At 36.7% G+C, this 14,100-nt stretch overlaps 1 protein-coding gene across 1 annotated transcript in view; it reads right to left on the bottom strand.

Moving 5' to 3' along the window:
- Nucleotides 1–14,100, bottom strand: part of Ino80 (chromatin-remodeling ATPase INO80) — a 672,466-nt gene that overhangs the window by 584,660 nt on the left and 73,706 nt on the right. The window contains exon 5 of the mRNA XM_090376565.1: nucleotides 12,641–12,775. Within this exon, the coding sequence (XP_090232691.1) occupies nucleotides 12,641–12,775 (135 nt within the window). The remainder of the gene's footprint in view (nucleotides 1–12,640; nucleotides 12,776–14,100) is intronic.

Genomic DNA, 14,100 nt, shown 5'->3' with positions numbered 1-14,100 from the left:
TCGTCGGGGTCTTCCACCTAATTGTCAACACGGAAATTCGAATTGAAGAATCATCTCCTATTCCGAAAAAGATTCTGTATAACATAACTTGGTAGTTTTCATTGAGTTTGCATAAAAAAAATGGCGTATAATATAAAAATCCGGGCATTTAGCCAAATTTATAAAAATCCCTACTTTAGCTTGTACCTCTTAGAAACCAACTATGCCCAACTATGCTCAATACAAAGACATAAGATTTTTCAAGAAACATGTTGACTTGCTTAAATTGTAAACACTCAATGGTTAAAATTGTTAAAAAAAACACAACAAAAGAAAACAGGGCCATCTTACACAGTTATCACATGGTGCTCCTCAAATAAGGATATACCATTGGAGAAAGTCATTATATCTGTGCATGAGATATTGCAATGCACGTGTTTAATAAGAAATCTACTGAAAATAAAAAAAAATTAACATAATACAGCTTGCAAATAATGTTGCATATCATATTAAAAAAAAAACCTTGCTGTTGATGTAAAAAAAGAGCTCATTTGCCAAATTAATATTTAAAATGGCTATCTGTTGTGACCAGAATTAGTCCACTAATGTGGCAAGACGTCCTGTGCCTTTTTGTATTGTCTGTTATAAGTTTGTAAATCTATTCAAGAGCACCTTCTCTTGAACTTTTCAGGTTCGAGAGGGAAAATAATGTGATCATATTTTATACAGATCTGAACTTGTTTTAATGAGCACCATGGGATCGATTATTTTTACTTGATGTAATCATTATTGGTAACACCCATGAACATAAAAATCGTGCATGTATTAATATAATAAAAGCATCAATGTAGTAAGTAAAAGTGAAAATGTACAGATAAAGTAAAAGTAAATATAGAGTATACATAATTAACATATAAGAACAATATAAAAATGCATATAAATTTAAAAAATTAAAGCAAGCAAATTAAAAAAATTAAAATACATATGCATCATTATTAAAAATACACTTACCCTTTTAAAGATAATTCAGAAGTGTGGCCTGTTTCGTCGATTTCAATTTTAAATCTCTTAGATTTCCTTTTATTATAACTTAGGACATTAAAAACATCATTGAAAGTGTGAATGTTTCCAAAAATTTGATTAAATTCTCTGTGACATCCAAAGCTTGCACAAGATTTGTAGTAACCATATTTTAAACAAATTCAAGGTTCTCTTTCACTACTTTGTTTAGTAGTCCCTAATATATCAATCACAGGAATTGATAACAGGACAGAATGCTTCTGCAGGGTTGGTATACACTTAAATATAAAGGGTGCAAGAATATTTGCTGATGTTATCATGGCAGTGTTATATGGGTCAGAAAACTGCTAGTTTGGGGAGATTCGCAGACTAATAGTCTAACAGTAGCTGCAGGAAGAGGTGAAAGTGATTCTTGCACTGCTTCTATTGGAATGAGCAGCAGCCTGGAAAGCAAGTTGCTGAAAATTTCAAGAAGTGTTGGAAGTCATCATAGAACAAGCAAATACATGGTTTGTGTTAGGTTAACTAAGAATAAGAACAGGTGCATATATACTTGGTTGTACACCGATGGTAGGAGTAAAGTAAATAAATTTGAAGAGCTGGTCAAGACATCAAAGGCAGATACTGTTAGGATATCTGAGACATGGTGCCACTCAGACATAAGAAATGAAGAATTTGAATTTGGGGAGTACAATGTGTACAGAAAGGAGAGACAGGACAGGAAGGGAGGAGGGGTTATTGCTGTTAGTTAAGAAACACAAAAATGTAAGAAGTTCATCCAGTTGACATAGATGGACAGTGCAATGTTGAGTCAATTTTCAGTTTGGTATGACAATAGGCACTGGGAAAGCAAGGATGAGAGTAGGAGTGTGTTATAGGCCTAAGACTGATGAGTACAACAAACAACTTTACAGAGAAATAGAGTGGGCCAGTAAATCAGATTGTCTTATAATGGGGGATTTTAACTTCCCAGATACTGACAGGGACTTTTGGATTGGTCACTTGCACACTAGCAAGACATTTGTGGATTTATTGGATGATTGCTTTCTACAGCAGAATGTTTGAGAGGCAACCAGAGGGAGTAATACGCTTGATGTGATTATCAGGAATTATTATTCATGCATTAAGAAATGCAGATAAAGGAACCACTATGTGGCAGTGATAACAGTGTATTGTTGGATTTACTTAAAGATGTAACTACCATCAAGAGTAAAGGATAGGGGTTTTGCTTTTATAAAGATGACTACAGTGGTCTCAGACAGTTTTTAAATTCTATACAGTGGGATGTTACCAATAGTAAATTCTAAATTGGAAGCATTCAAAGAATTAATCATGGAAGCTACTAGGCTTTTCATACCAACTAGGAAATACTGTTTGTGGTTTAGGCCTAAATGGATGGCAGATGAACTAAAGAAACTCATGGCACAGATGAAAAATTCATGGGATGCTGTTGTTGTTTACAGTTTTATTGGTGCGTCAGCAACTAAGGCTATAATGCGCCACATCACAGGATGCATATAATTATCAGGCAACACAGACATTATGGTAGATATCAGCTAGTCAGTAATCAAGTCATAAAGGAGGTTAGGCAAGCGAAGGCAGATTACAAGAAATATTTGGCAAAGGATGCAAAGAAAAACAGCAAAGATTTCTTTACTTATGTAAACTCTAACAGGAAGGGGATGAATCAGATTAGTACACTTGAAATCAATGGTTCAAATGTTGATGATCCTTCTCAGGACAAACTAAATGAGTATTTTGCATCTACATTCACACATGAGCAAATCTGTAGGGAAGTGCAGGCCATAAGTTTATCAAACTCAAACAGGGAGCTAAATGATTTTGTAATAACTGAAAGCAAAGTGGAGGAGAAATTATTAAAGCTAAACATATGAAAGGCACCTGGGATGGTTGGGATCTATCTAGTTATATTAAAGGAGGCAGCAAAGGAAGTAAGAAAACCCTTAGGCATAATTATGAGAGCATCCTTGGATTCCAGGGAAGTGCTCATGGACTAGAGATGTGCAAATGTATTCCCAATTCATGATTGTTTGTTTGTTTTTTATTAGAAGCATTAGCAACTAAGGCCATATTGCTCTGGGATATGCGATGGTCATTCCCTGACCTTTCCGCATCTTCCATATTTGGTGGTGACGGGCTCGAACCCCGGTCTAATCAAGAAGCATGTGCTACGCAATGCTGCTCCTTCCCACCTGGCTACAGAGGCCCCCCCAATTCATGAAGGGGGGAATCAAAGAGTGACACAAGTAATTACAGACCTGTTAGTTTAACTTCTGTTCCAGGAAAAATAATGGAGTCGCTGGTTAAAGAGGCATTGCCAGTCATCCAGACAACACTGCAGTTATATTTCAGACACAGCATGAGTTTAAGGGAAAATCTTGTCTGACCAATTTGGCTGGATACTATGATTTGGTCACAAAGGAACCGGAAGCAAAAAAAAAAAAAAAAAAATTTTGATATCATATACTTGGATTTCAGCTTTTGATATTATTGCACATGGAAGACTGCTGTGCAAATTGGAGCAGTATGGCATTAAGGGCACATTGCTACTATGGAAAAAGGGATGGTTGAATGAGAGAAGACAGAGTGGTAATCAATGGACTAATGTTATCAGTGAAGTCCCCCAGGGTTCGTGTCAGGCCCATTGTTATTTTCTACATTTATCAATGATACTGATGAAGATATATCAGGTTTAATGTCCAAGTTTGCAAATGATATAAAGGTTGGCAGGATTGTTAATGACAGTACACTACTTCAACACAATCTAGAAAAGTTTGGCAGATGGGATGAGAGGTGGCAACTGAAGTTTAACATTGAAAAATTCAAAGTACTGCATTTTTCCATGTTAAACTTCAAAGTGGCATGCTTGGTCTCACACAAAGCCATCAATGAAGTGGAATCATGGTTTTAGGGAAAAAGTGCAGAGTTCTATGATCAAGACATTAAACAACTGATCCATAAATCAGTCACTGTTGTTTTTGATTTTCTTAGCTGGCATCAAAGAAGGGATACAGGACGCGATGCCAGGATTGAGAGAGTATTTAATGATCAGCGCTTCTTCAACACCAATTAGATATACTTCTGAAAGGTCAGAGAAGTGGCACCTCTGTTTTAACGTAACAGAATGTAAGGTCTGTCTTACATTTGGGAAATAACAAACGCAAAAGTTTGGCAGATGGGATGAGAGGTGGCAACTGAAGTTTAACATTGAAAAATTCAAAGTACTGCATTTTTCCATGTTAAACTTCAAAGTGGCATGCTTGGTCTCACACAAAGCCATCAATGAAGTGGAATCATGGTTTTAGGGAAAAAGTGCAGAGTTCTATGATCAAGACATTAAACAACTGATCCATAAATGGGAGAAATGTGTTACTATACATGGAGAGTACATATAAAAGGGTTAAAGTTCCTGTGAAGTTTTACCTTTCTAGGGCTATTATTTCTAGGTAAGGGTACGGATTTTTTGATACCCCCTCGTACGCCTGAGTGAAGAAGTTTCTAGAAGGCTCACAATGTTCCTAGAGAACTCTGTTGAAAGTTCTAGACCCTTCCAGAAACATCCTGACCTTTCCTTCTGCATGTAACAATATTCTAGGATGTTCCAGATCAGTCCAGAACTGTTGTAGAAAGCTCCTGAATTCTCTAGAAATCTCCCGAATGTTCTTGAAAAGAATTAAATAAAAAATAAATAGCTAAAATAGATGGAAAAGATGATTAAACTAACTACAGGGATGATTAAAGGAAAACTATATGGAATATGTTAATGACAGGTTTTCATTCATAAACCTATGATATTTGAAAAATTATAGTGTGATGAGAACTTTTTAAACACATCTGAGTTTCTGAACATATTTCCTACGAGAATCTGTCAAAATTATTTCAGTGCGGAAATTGATACCAACCAGTGTTATTTATAGCCCAAGGAAATCTGTGGAGTGACTGTTGCAACAAATGAGTTTAAAACAAACATTGATTTTGGGCACTGTTACAACAAGACAAAACTATTGCCCTAAAAGATGGTGTAGCAATCTCTTGACCACCAATAAAAAAAAATAGCCCAATGGAGCCAAATATGCTGAGTACAGCATATGTGCAATATGCTCGAAGCCACAGATATGCAGTCTTGCACAAGTCACAAATGCTGTGTCCACCAGTGCATTTTCTTGATGCAAGATGTCTCTTTTGGTCAATTTATCACACTTCCTGGGCTTCAATTCTTTGTGGAAGCATCTCAATAGGTTAGAATAATATCAGCATTGTATTATTCTAGTGGTACCTCGTTCCAGGAAATCAACAACGATCACTCCTTCTGCATCCCTTAAGGATGCCATGACTTTCTCAGCTAACTTCTGCACTCGAAAATTTTTAGGATGGGAAGAAGAGGGATGCTTCCACTGTTTCAATTTGACAATTTTCATGCACCAATTTGACTCTTATTAGAGTCAAATTGGTGCATGCATTTTTATTCCATAATGATATACTATTCCCAAAACTGAGCTTCATTAACTTCGAAATGTTGCACAATCTCATAACACCTCATTATCTCCCACTTCTGATCTGCATTCAGCATTTTATGGACTCACCTAACAAAGATGTCTCCATTTCTAAAACATTCACCACATTGTGAGCTCACTAATGGATATGTGAATGTTATCTTGATATGCTTTAATGTGATTCTGCGAGCTTACATGATCAGGTCATGAATAATATCCACATTTGCCGGTGTCGACACAGTAACAGGCCTAACACTGCAGGGACATCAACACTGTCTCATCCATGCTTGAATTCTGCAACCCAGTTTCTGACCATGGTATAGGAAGGACAAGATTTCCCTGCATATCTGCTGCAAATTTTCATGAATTTCTTTCAGCAACATTCTCTTTAAATGAGTATTCAATGCTGCACTATACTTGATTCCCTCAACACCTGCCATCTTCATTCACCTTCCACTCTTCAATGCCCTCTGTAAAGAAAACCAATATAGTTACAAACCTGAAAATCTCTGTGGACAAATAAGAAGAGTCACAACACAGATCTTTCATGAAGACCTTTGCAATCTATATTGCGATAAAAACTTTAACACCTGCCCCCATATCATTCATTCCTAAAATGTGGTTACAAAGCAGTATGCTCCAACACAGCAACAGGTCAAGCAAGAAAGAGTGAGTGAATGAACCAGCTTTGCGGTGCAAAATTGGGCCAGAGTAATTGCTCTCTTAGAACTGGAATTGCATACCATGATTACTGCCATAGTTTTATACAATTTCTCTTATTCATTCCATAAAGTTTACCAATCTGCAGTCTGGTGACAGATTATCATTTACAGTACATATATGGAACCAAGTAACTATGATCATTGAGGGCCTCTAAGATCTGGCTGCCTTGTCTGCTAACTCATTGCCTCTAATTCCACTGACCTGGAATCAAAGAAATGTGACATTCAAACCATATTCTCAGAAAGAGAACAGCAAATCCTACATAAAACCGAGTGATAACAGTGAGTATTTTGCAGAGTGTAGTATTCTTAAGTTATTGTTATTTGATTTTTAGGAGCATTAGCAACTAAGGCCATATTGCTCTGGGATATGCGGTGGTCATTCCCTGACCTTTCCGCATCCTCCGTATTTGGTGGTGATGGGCTCGAACCCCGGTCTAATCAAGAAGCGTGTGCTACACACTGCTGCTCCTTCCCACCTGGCTACGGAGGCGCCTTCTTCTTAAGTAACCAGTATACAACATACACTTTTTATACTGCTAGTTTGTATGTTCTGGGGTGTATAGCTCTGCAATACAAGCAACAGGAATCAACAGGGATAAAGTAGTATCCAGAAAAACTGCTGGAGATCCCACTACATATTCAGATTTAAAACCATCTATAAAGTTTGGTAAGAAGTCCAAAAGCAGAGCTCTGCATTCAGCATGTAATGGCCGGTAAACTGATGATGGTGTAGTACATTTTCCCCCTTTCCAAAAAAACAAGTCACAAACTGGAAAGTGGATATTCCAGTTTTTTACTGGAATATTCCTCCCTTCAAGAATCCTTTCCCAGGGTGGGAAAGGATTCTTATAGAGAGGTGCAAGATAACTGTCAGGTGAAAATTAATATCTCTGACTTCAATGCCAAATAGTTGGCTGGTCCTGGGGTGAACATCACAGATCACTTCCTAATGTGGTACAAACAATGATAGCCATATGGGATAATATCACATGGACTGTGGTTTAAGTACATATCAGAGTGAAAGCAGCTCACACTTATGTGATAGTAATGGTTAATTGGTCTCAATATATAAGCTACCAGTCAGAGAGATGGGAAGGCACCTGTAGCAATAAAGGTGTGATGATGGATCATATATAGCTATAGAAGGGAAACTCCTCTCTAGCAAACACCTATACTTGAGCACCATAGTCAAGTTTGGACTAGACCAATGCCCAGAACAAGCAAAGGAAAGAACATCTGTTGATACCCCCAAGATGTGGAAGACAGAGCCTGAAGAATGTTGATGCCCTTTGTACGCTTTGTCCATATTAGTAAGATAAGCTGAAGAAAGGTCAGATTTTAATCAAATATAACCCCTATAAACTATGTTTCTGATTTCACTGGAATAGCACTTCCAGCTAACACTGATTCAGGGTCAAAGCTGAAATTCCACTTATGATAAAAATGAACATAGGCTGTTTTCTATGATGAAAGCATAAAGATATTGTGAAGTGCCCATTTACAAAGGCAACTGATGGCATGCTGCGATTGTCTCTATAAGTGGTGTTATGAGAGACTGTCAGAAAATACTGAAGTCATCAATATAAAAAGCATTGGAAACTGGTGGCAGTAGCTAAGCTGCTATAGAGATAATCTTGATAGCAAAGGGTGTTACGCATAGCAGAGTTATATGTATGCCTTCTTCTTGGTTAAAGGAATGAGAGAAAAAAATACTGTACCTAAATGTACGGTCAGACAAAGAACTTTTATATATATACACACACACACATCTTTTTATATATATATATATATATATATATATATATATATATATATATATATATATAAAGATGAGATAGAAAGAGATATCCACCCCCCCCATCCTAATTTATGAAGGTCTATTGAAATCGATAAATCTCCAAGCTACCACAAAGTATTCTGATTTTATAAATGCAGATGCTTGTTTCAAGCTGAAATAAGTGTTCTAATATGGAACTGTCCTCTCAAAAACCAAACTGGGTATGAACCAGAAAGGAATTGATTTGTTTCTAAATATCACATTAACCCAGCAATCACCATCCATCCCAAGACTTTGCTTAGACAACAAGTTAAAGCTATCAAGTAACAGTTACTCAACAAGTGAGGATCCTTTCCCAGCTTCGGAAAAGACAAAATCCCTTGGGCCAGGAATCTGGGAAATTCCCCTTCAAGAAATATTTGCCTGTACAAAGGTAACAAGTAGTCCATAGCTGTTGTTGGCAGATATTTTAGCATAGCATAGTGGATGTTGTCTGGCACTTCTGCATAGAGGTAGAAACAGAAATTGCAATCTGCAGTGTTTCTCCTTAGTAAATAGCTGGTTATAAGGTTCAAACCCCATGGAAGAAAAATTAATCCTCAATACTTTTTCTCTATCTACCTATCTACAGTGGCAGTCAAAAAGTAACATTTGTAGTGAAATGTATAAGATATTGTTTGATTAGAGTAATTTTTTTTTTTTTTTTCACAAAGCAAAGGTATTGCATCAGATAATGATGGAAGGGTATACATGCTCGTTAGTATCCTGTTTTGTGGAGGTGTAAGCATGGCTCCATATGTTCAGTTAACACAAGAAAAAAAAAAAGTGGAGCTGTTGCTCTGTCCCAGGAAGGGCTTTCTACATGTACTATCACTGATAAAATAGGCTGCCACCAGTCAACAGTATCCCGGATGGTGAAATTAAAGCATGAAACGGGTGATGTGAAGAGAAGACCTGGATCAGGCCGTGAGAGCAACTGCACCTTCCCATGATCAATATTTGAAACTGCTATGCCTTCATAATCGCCATGCAAGTGCTCCTGCTCTAAAACTGGACTTTGAGATGGCCTCTGGAGTTGAAACAAGAGCACGCACTATCCAAGGCTTCTTCTTGGGCTGATAGGCCAAAGAAGTGACTTGCTTGGGCTAAAACTCAAGTTTCATGGACAAAAGAGCAATGGGACACCATCTTTTCTGATGAATCGAAATTCAACCTACATGGCTCGGATGGGAAGCAATACATCAGAAGACAAAAATCGGAGGCATACCATCCTGACTTCATAACACTGACTGTAAAGTTCCCTGCTGGTCAGATGGTCTGGGGATGCATATCAAGCAAAGGGGTGGAGCGAATTAAGTTTATTAATGGAATGGTGAATGCAGAAACCTACTTGGAGGAGTGCCTGAAACCTGTTATTAGGGATCACCACACAGACGTCCAAAACTGCATTTTTCAGGACTCAGAAGTGCAGTCATACCTCAGAAATGCTGGCATTACAGTGTTGGACTGGCCTGGCACAGTCCAGATTTGAACCCTATTGAAAATTGCTGGTACATAAATGTCATCTAAAATTGCTCAGAAGAAGCCAACAAGTAAGATTCAGCTGCAGGAGAGCATTGTAAGGGTGTGGTACCACGAAATTGGACAACCGTATATCCAGAAGTTGATTAACTCTGTGCCATATCGTTGCAAGGCTGTAATTGCAGCTTGAGGAGGAACAACAAAATATTGAGGATTATTTTGCTAATTTACAGTACATAATACAATTATGTATTAACTTGTCATTTCAGTTTGTATACATAAATGCAATAAAATGTATGTTTGGTTGTCATGATTGCCATTTGCATGATTTCTCATATTTCCATTAATTATGCATTTTACCCTTTGGGAAGATATTTATGGCAATTAGGTGTATCAAGTGGAATCTTTTTATTGGATTTCATTCACAGAGAGATATATCCCATTTAACAAATGCATTTCGAACATTTATGCAACCCATAATGCAGTGCAAAACACATTATTTGCAAAATTCACAAGTGATGCAGTTTTTTTTTTGTCCACCACTGTATAACAGTAAGAAATTCTGGTGGAGATCTGCACAAAAGTTTCTTCCCACAACTTAGCAACCATTAAGCCATTATGCTCTAAGACTGGTAGAGGGCATGAAGGGTGTTTTTCTCTCATCTACTGGATTTTATCTCATACAACTTTGGATCAAGCTGAATGGATAAGGCTGAAAGAAATAGATCCATACCTTATTCTGAGCTTTTCTAGTGGCTATGGAGTCAGATGTCTGACACAGCTTAGGACACAAAGGGAATCAAGCAGATGTTGTTGGAAAAGCATGTGTTGCCAGTTCAACACATACTTATAATATATAACAGTATCTGTTGAAGTGACAATACATACTGTTATATATTATACTCTCCATCAGGTGGTTTACTGCATGGCTAATTGGATCTTGGGTAACTTCAGATGATTCAAAATGCAGCATTTATCAATAAGCACAATCAAGTTTCTAGCATGGCAAGTCCTTCCACTGATCATAGTGGATATGATAGAAAAGTGATCATTCCAAGAAGGCTGGCATCTCTCATAAATTAATAGAAGCAGAGAGCAAACAGATAAATTAATGACCAAAAAGGTGCACAATCCCTCCATATTTTTGCATCAAGTTTGGGTCCCAGTATTAACCATAACAAAGAAACTCATATGCATCCCATTCTAGGGGTTCTACAATTTTGCAGTGCATAAAGTTCTGGCATCCTTTATGTACATATGATCTAATATATGCTGTCTTCTTCTATTCAACTGATTTTTTTCCCTGAATTTATCATTTTCTTTTCTTCTTATTCCCCCCAACTTCCCTTGAATGTGGTCATGCCCCAGAACATTATTATGTGACACAGTTTTATGATGACAGTCATATGGTATCTATTTATGGATAGGTTTCCATATACCTTAGGTGTTTCATAATTTTATCACTTTTACTAGTGTATTTTTATCAGTTCATAACTGGTTTTAAGTTTCTATTCTTCACCTGTACATTATTTTACTAAATGTATTATTTAGATTTTTGTACTTAGTCAGTTGTAACATGGAAATTATTTGTGACAAAGTATAGTCAAACTATATTATATTTGAAGACAGACAAAAATAGAGCAGTGGTGGTGGCCCTTTGCAGACACATATCCTACCCCTCCCTCAGTGTATTCTAAATAAGTTCTTTAGCGACAGATTTCAATATGTCAATGTTCTGATTAGTCATATCTGACCATTTCATTGCATTCATTCTTTATTATCCAAGAATTACCAAGTTTTAATCAATATTGCCCAAATAGTATTACTAGATAATATCCAAATATGGCATGAATACATATTTTCCACTCATATGGAAATATAATGTATTCTGAGAGGAAAGGCTGGAATTTTTGTACAGAAGTTAAAAACACTGCAAAGTTTAGGAATACTATTGTACACTTCTTTTCTTCTTTACAATAGGAATACGATTGTACACTTCATACAATACCAGATTATGGAAACATTAGGTAAACAAGCAAAACATATTCAGGATTTGCCTGAGGGATTACAATTTTTTATTTATTTATTGTTGTTGTTGTTGTTGTTATTTGGTTTTTAGGAGCATTAGCAACTAAGGCCATATTGCTCCGGGATATGCGGTGGTCATTCCCTGAATGACCTTTCCGCATCCTCCGTATTTGGTGGTGACGGGCTCGAACCCCGGTCTAATCAAGAAGCGTGTGCTACGCACTGCTGCTCCTTCCCACCTGGCTACGGAGGCGCCATTTATTTATTGTAAACGCCAGTGTAAAGTGTGCAGATACCATTCCAATAAAGGCTCAAGTGAAGTGGTCTAAGTGTATCATGGTGTAGTGTTGAGTGTGTGGCTGGTAGACAGTGAGCTGCCACTAGCAAGTTAGGGATCTAACTATCTAGCACAGGTATTTATGTACATTTAAAGTCAGCATACTTATCTTCATAACACTATAGAATTGTGTTATGAAGATAAGTATAACAAGAAAGAGAAGAGAAGAAAAATAAATGAAGTTTGAATTAACAATCAGTAAGCCCATCATCATAAAGCAAGCTAACTGTCCTGTGGAGGGGGGGGGGAATTCAAGGAGTCATTATGGACAGTTTGCTATAGCTGAGAACTTGTGTAAGTATTCCCCCCCCCTTCTTACAAGAGGGGCACCAAATTTCTTTCCTTAGATGCAGCCACCAAAGGACTCATAGTTTTAGAACATGAACTGGCTCAAGTGCCTATGCTTCAATCTTGAGTACAATGCATGGATGATTTTGTTCACAGATGTATGTTGAAAATATAATTCTTTATATTTAGTATACCTTAAGGACATGGGTATGCTGTTAATAAACAAAACAAAGTTTTTAGAAAGCTACATCAGATCTTAGCACTTTTAATTCTCTTAGATATTTTATTATGCATTAAAATTTTATCCATTATTATGCATAGGTCAGAATTTTAGACCTTCATCAAATTTTACTTTTAAGTTCCAAGATTTCACTATTATTATCACTGAAAAGAAAAAAATTTTACATTATAAATACATTAAAACTTTTAAAAGTTGATAAAATCAAAATACCTCAGGATTGGTCTCAAATTCTCCTTGGGCTGATTTCTTAAGTTTATGAAATTTGATCATGTTCTGAAACTCATCTTCAGTAATTGTATCATCACTACCCTCTTCACTTTCAGATGAATCACTTACCAAAATATTCTGTAAAATACCAATAACTTTAGCCAAAATTTGCATCTAAAACTTCCTAGTGTGACTCATATAACACTATCATCTAAAAGCCTTGCTAACTGTGGAAAATCTAATTAGGTTAAGCGTCAATTACTTATAAACTTTAAGACCCCTTCTTAATTTGTCAAGAAAGGCAAGAGTAAAATATCACGGAATTAAATATTAACAACCATCCCCTTTGCAAAAAGGGCTCTTTTTGTGTATTAGTTCATCAAAACTGACAACCAAAAGAACTAAAAAAAAAAAAAAAAAAAAACACTGAGGGCCAGAAGAATTGGTTAAAATATTATCCTCACGGGGCTAAAGGCTAAAAGAGAGACTAGAAAGGAGTAAAAAGCAGTCAATGACCTATGAGGCTTCTGGTGTTGAGTTCATGTTTATTGTAAGCTCATACAATCAGTCTACACCAGGGTATTTCAATGGGGGTGACATTTCCCCCAAGAGGGAAAAATTTGGTTTTTGGGGGTTGAAAAGATCATGGGTATTACAATGGTTTGTGGCCCTCCGAAGTTCAACCCTACCCAACGACATCTTATTCCTTAATATTTAATTCCTCTCATTGGGTTTTCTTTTGCTCTGAGACAACTGATTTTTAACATATACATATATATTATTTTAGGAGTGATTTAATTCAACCACCTTTGCTTTTTCATAGGCATTATATGCCTAAGTGCTTTCAGAGGTAATGTCTCTGCAATCTTTGGCATTTGCGCATTTCTGACAGCTGCAACTTTGGCAGTGGTGCAGTGGACATGGTTTATTTATTCACTGGTCAATATATAAATAAATGCATTTTATGTTTATACTCCGGAACGTTCAGAGGAGTTCACAAGATACAGAGAATAGGAGAAACGGCACAATCTTTAGAAGTCATGGGCTTGAACCCTGTTCACTCAAAGCACGTGTACTTATGCACCCTTGCATTGACCACTCGGCTACAGCGGCCGATATGAGACATGATGGGATGAGGAAATGTTTCGGTCTACTGTTTCTACTTTCTAAGTGACAGTTAGTATTGATTTATTGTTTGCTTGTGGGAGTTGTTTATTTTTGATCCAGGGTGCTTTTGTGAGTGACATGGGCTATGAATTAAATAAAAACAGTTTATATTTTATTATTTAATTCTTTAGTTATTCAGTCCATCATCAGTCATGTCAAGTGCTGAAAAGAAAAAGTGTCGACATTATCTGGATGAATATCTAGCTTATGGTTTTATTGAAAGCCCATTCGATTCAAAACAGTCCATATGTCTTCTGTGTAACAGTTCTGTTTCAAATGAGGCTATGAAATCATCA

This window comes from Mastigoproctus giganteus, chromosome 6 (assembly GCF_048544385.1).
Source record: "Mastigoproctus giganteus isolate SK-2022 chromosome 6, ASM4854438v1, whole genome shotgun sequence".
In the NCBI taxonomy this organism is placed as follows: domain Eukaryota; kingdom Metazoa; phylum Arthropoda; class Arachnida; order Uropygi; family Thelyphonidae; genus Mastigoproctus; species Mastigoproctus giganteus.
The sequence above is the reverse complement of the archived record's forward strand: the minus strand, read 5'-3'. Positions and strand labels throughout refer to the sequence as shown.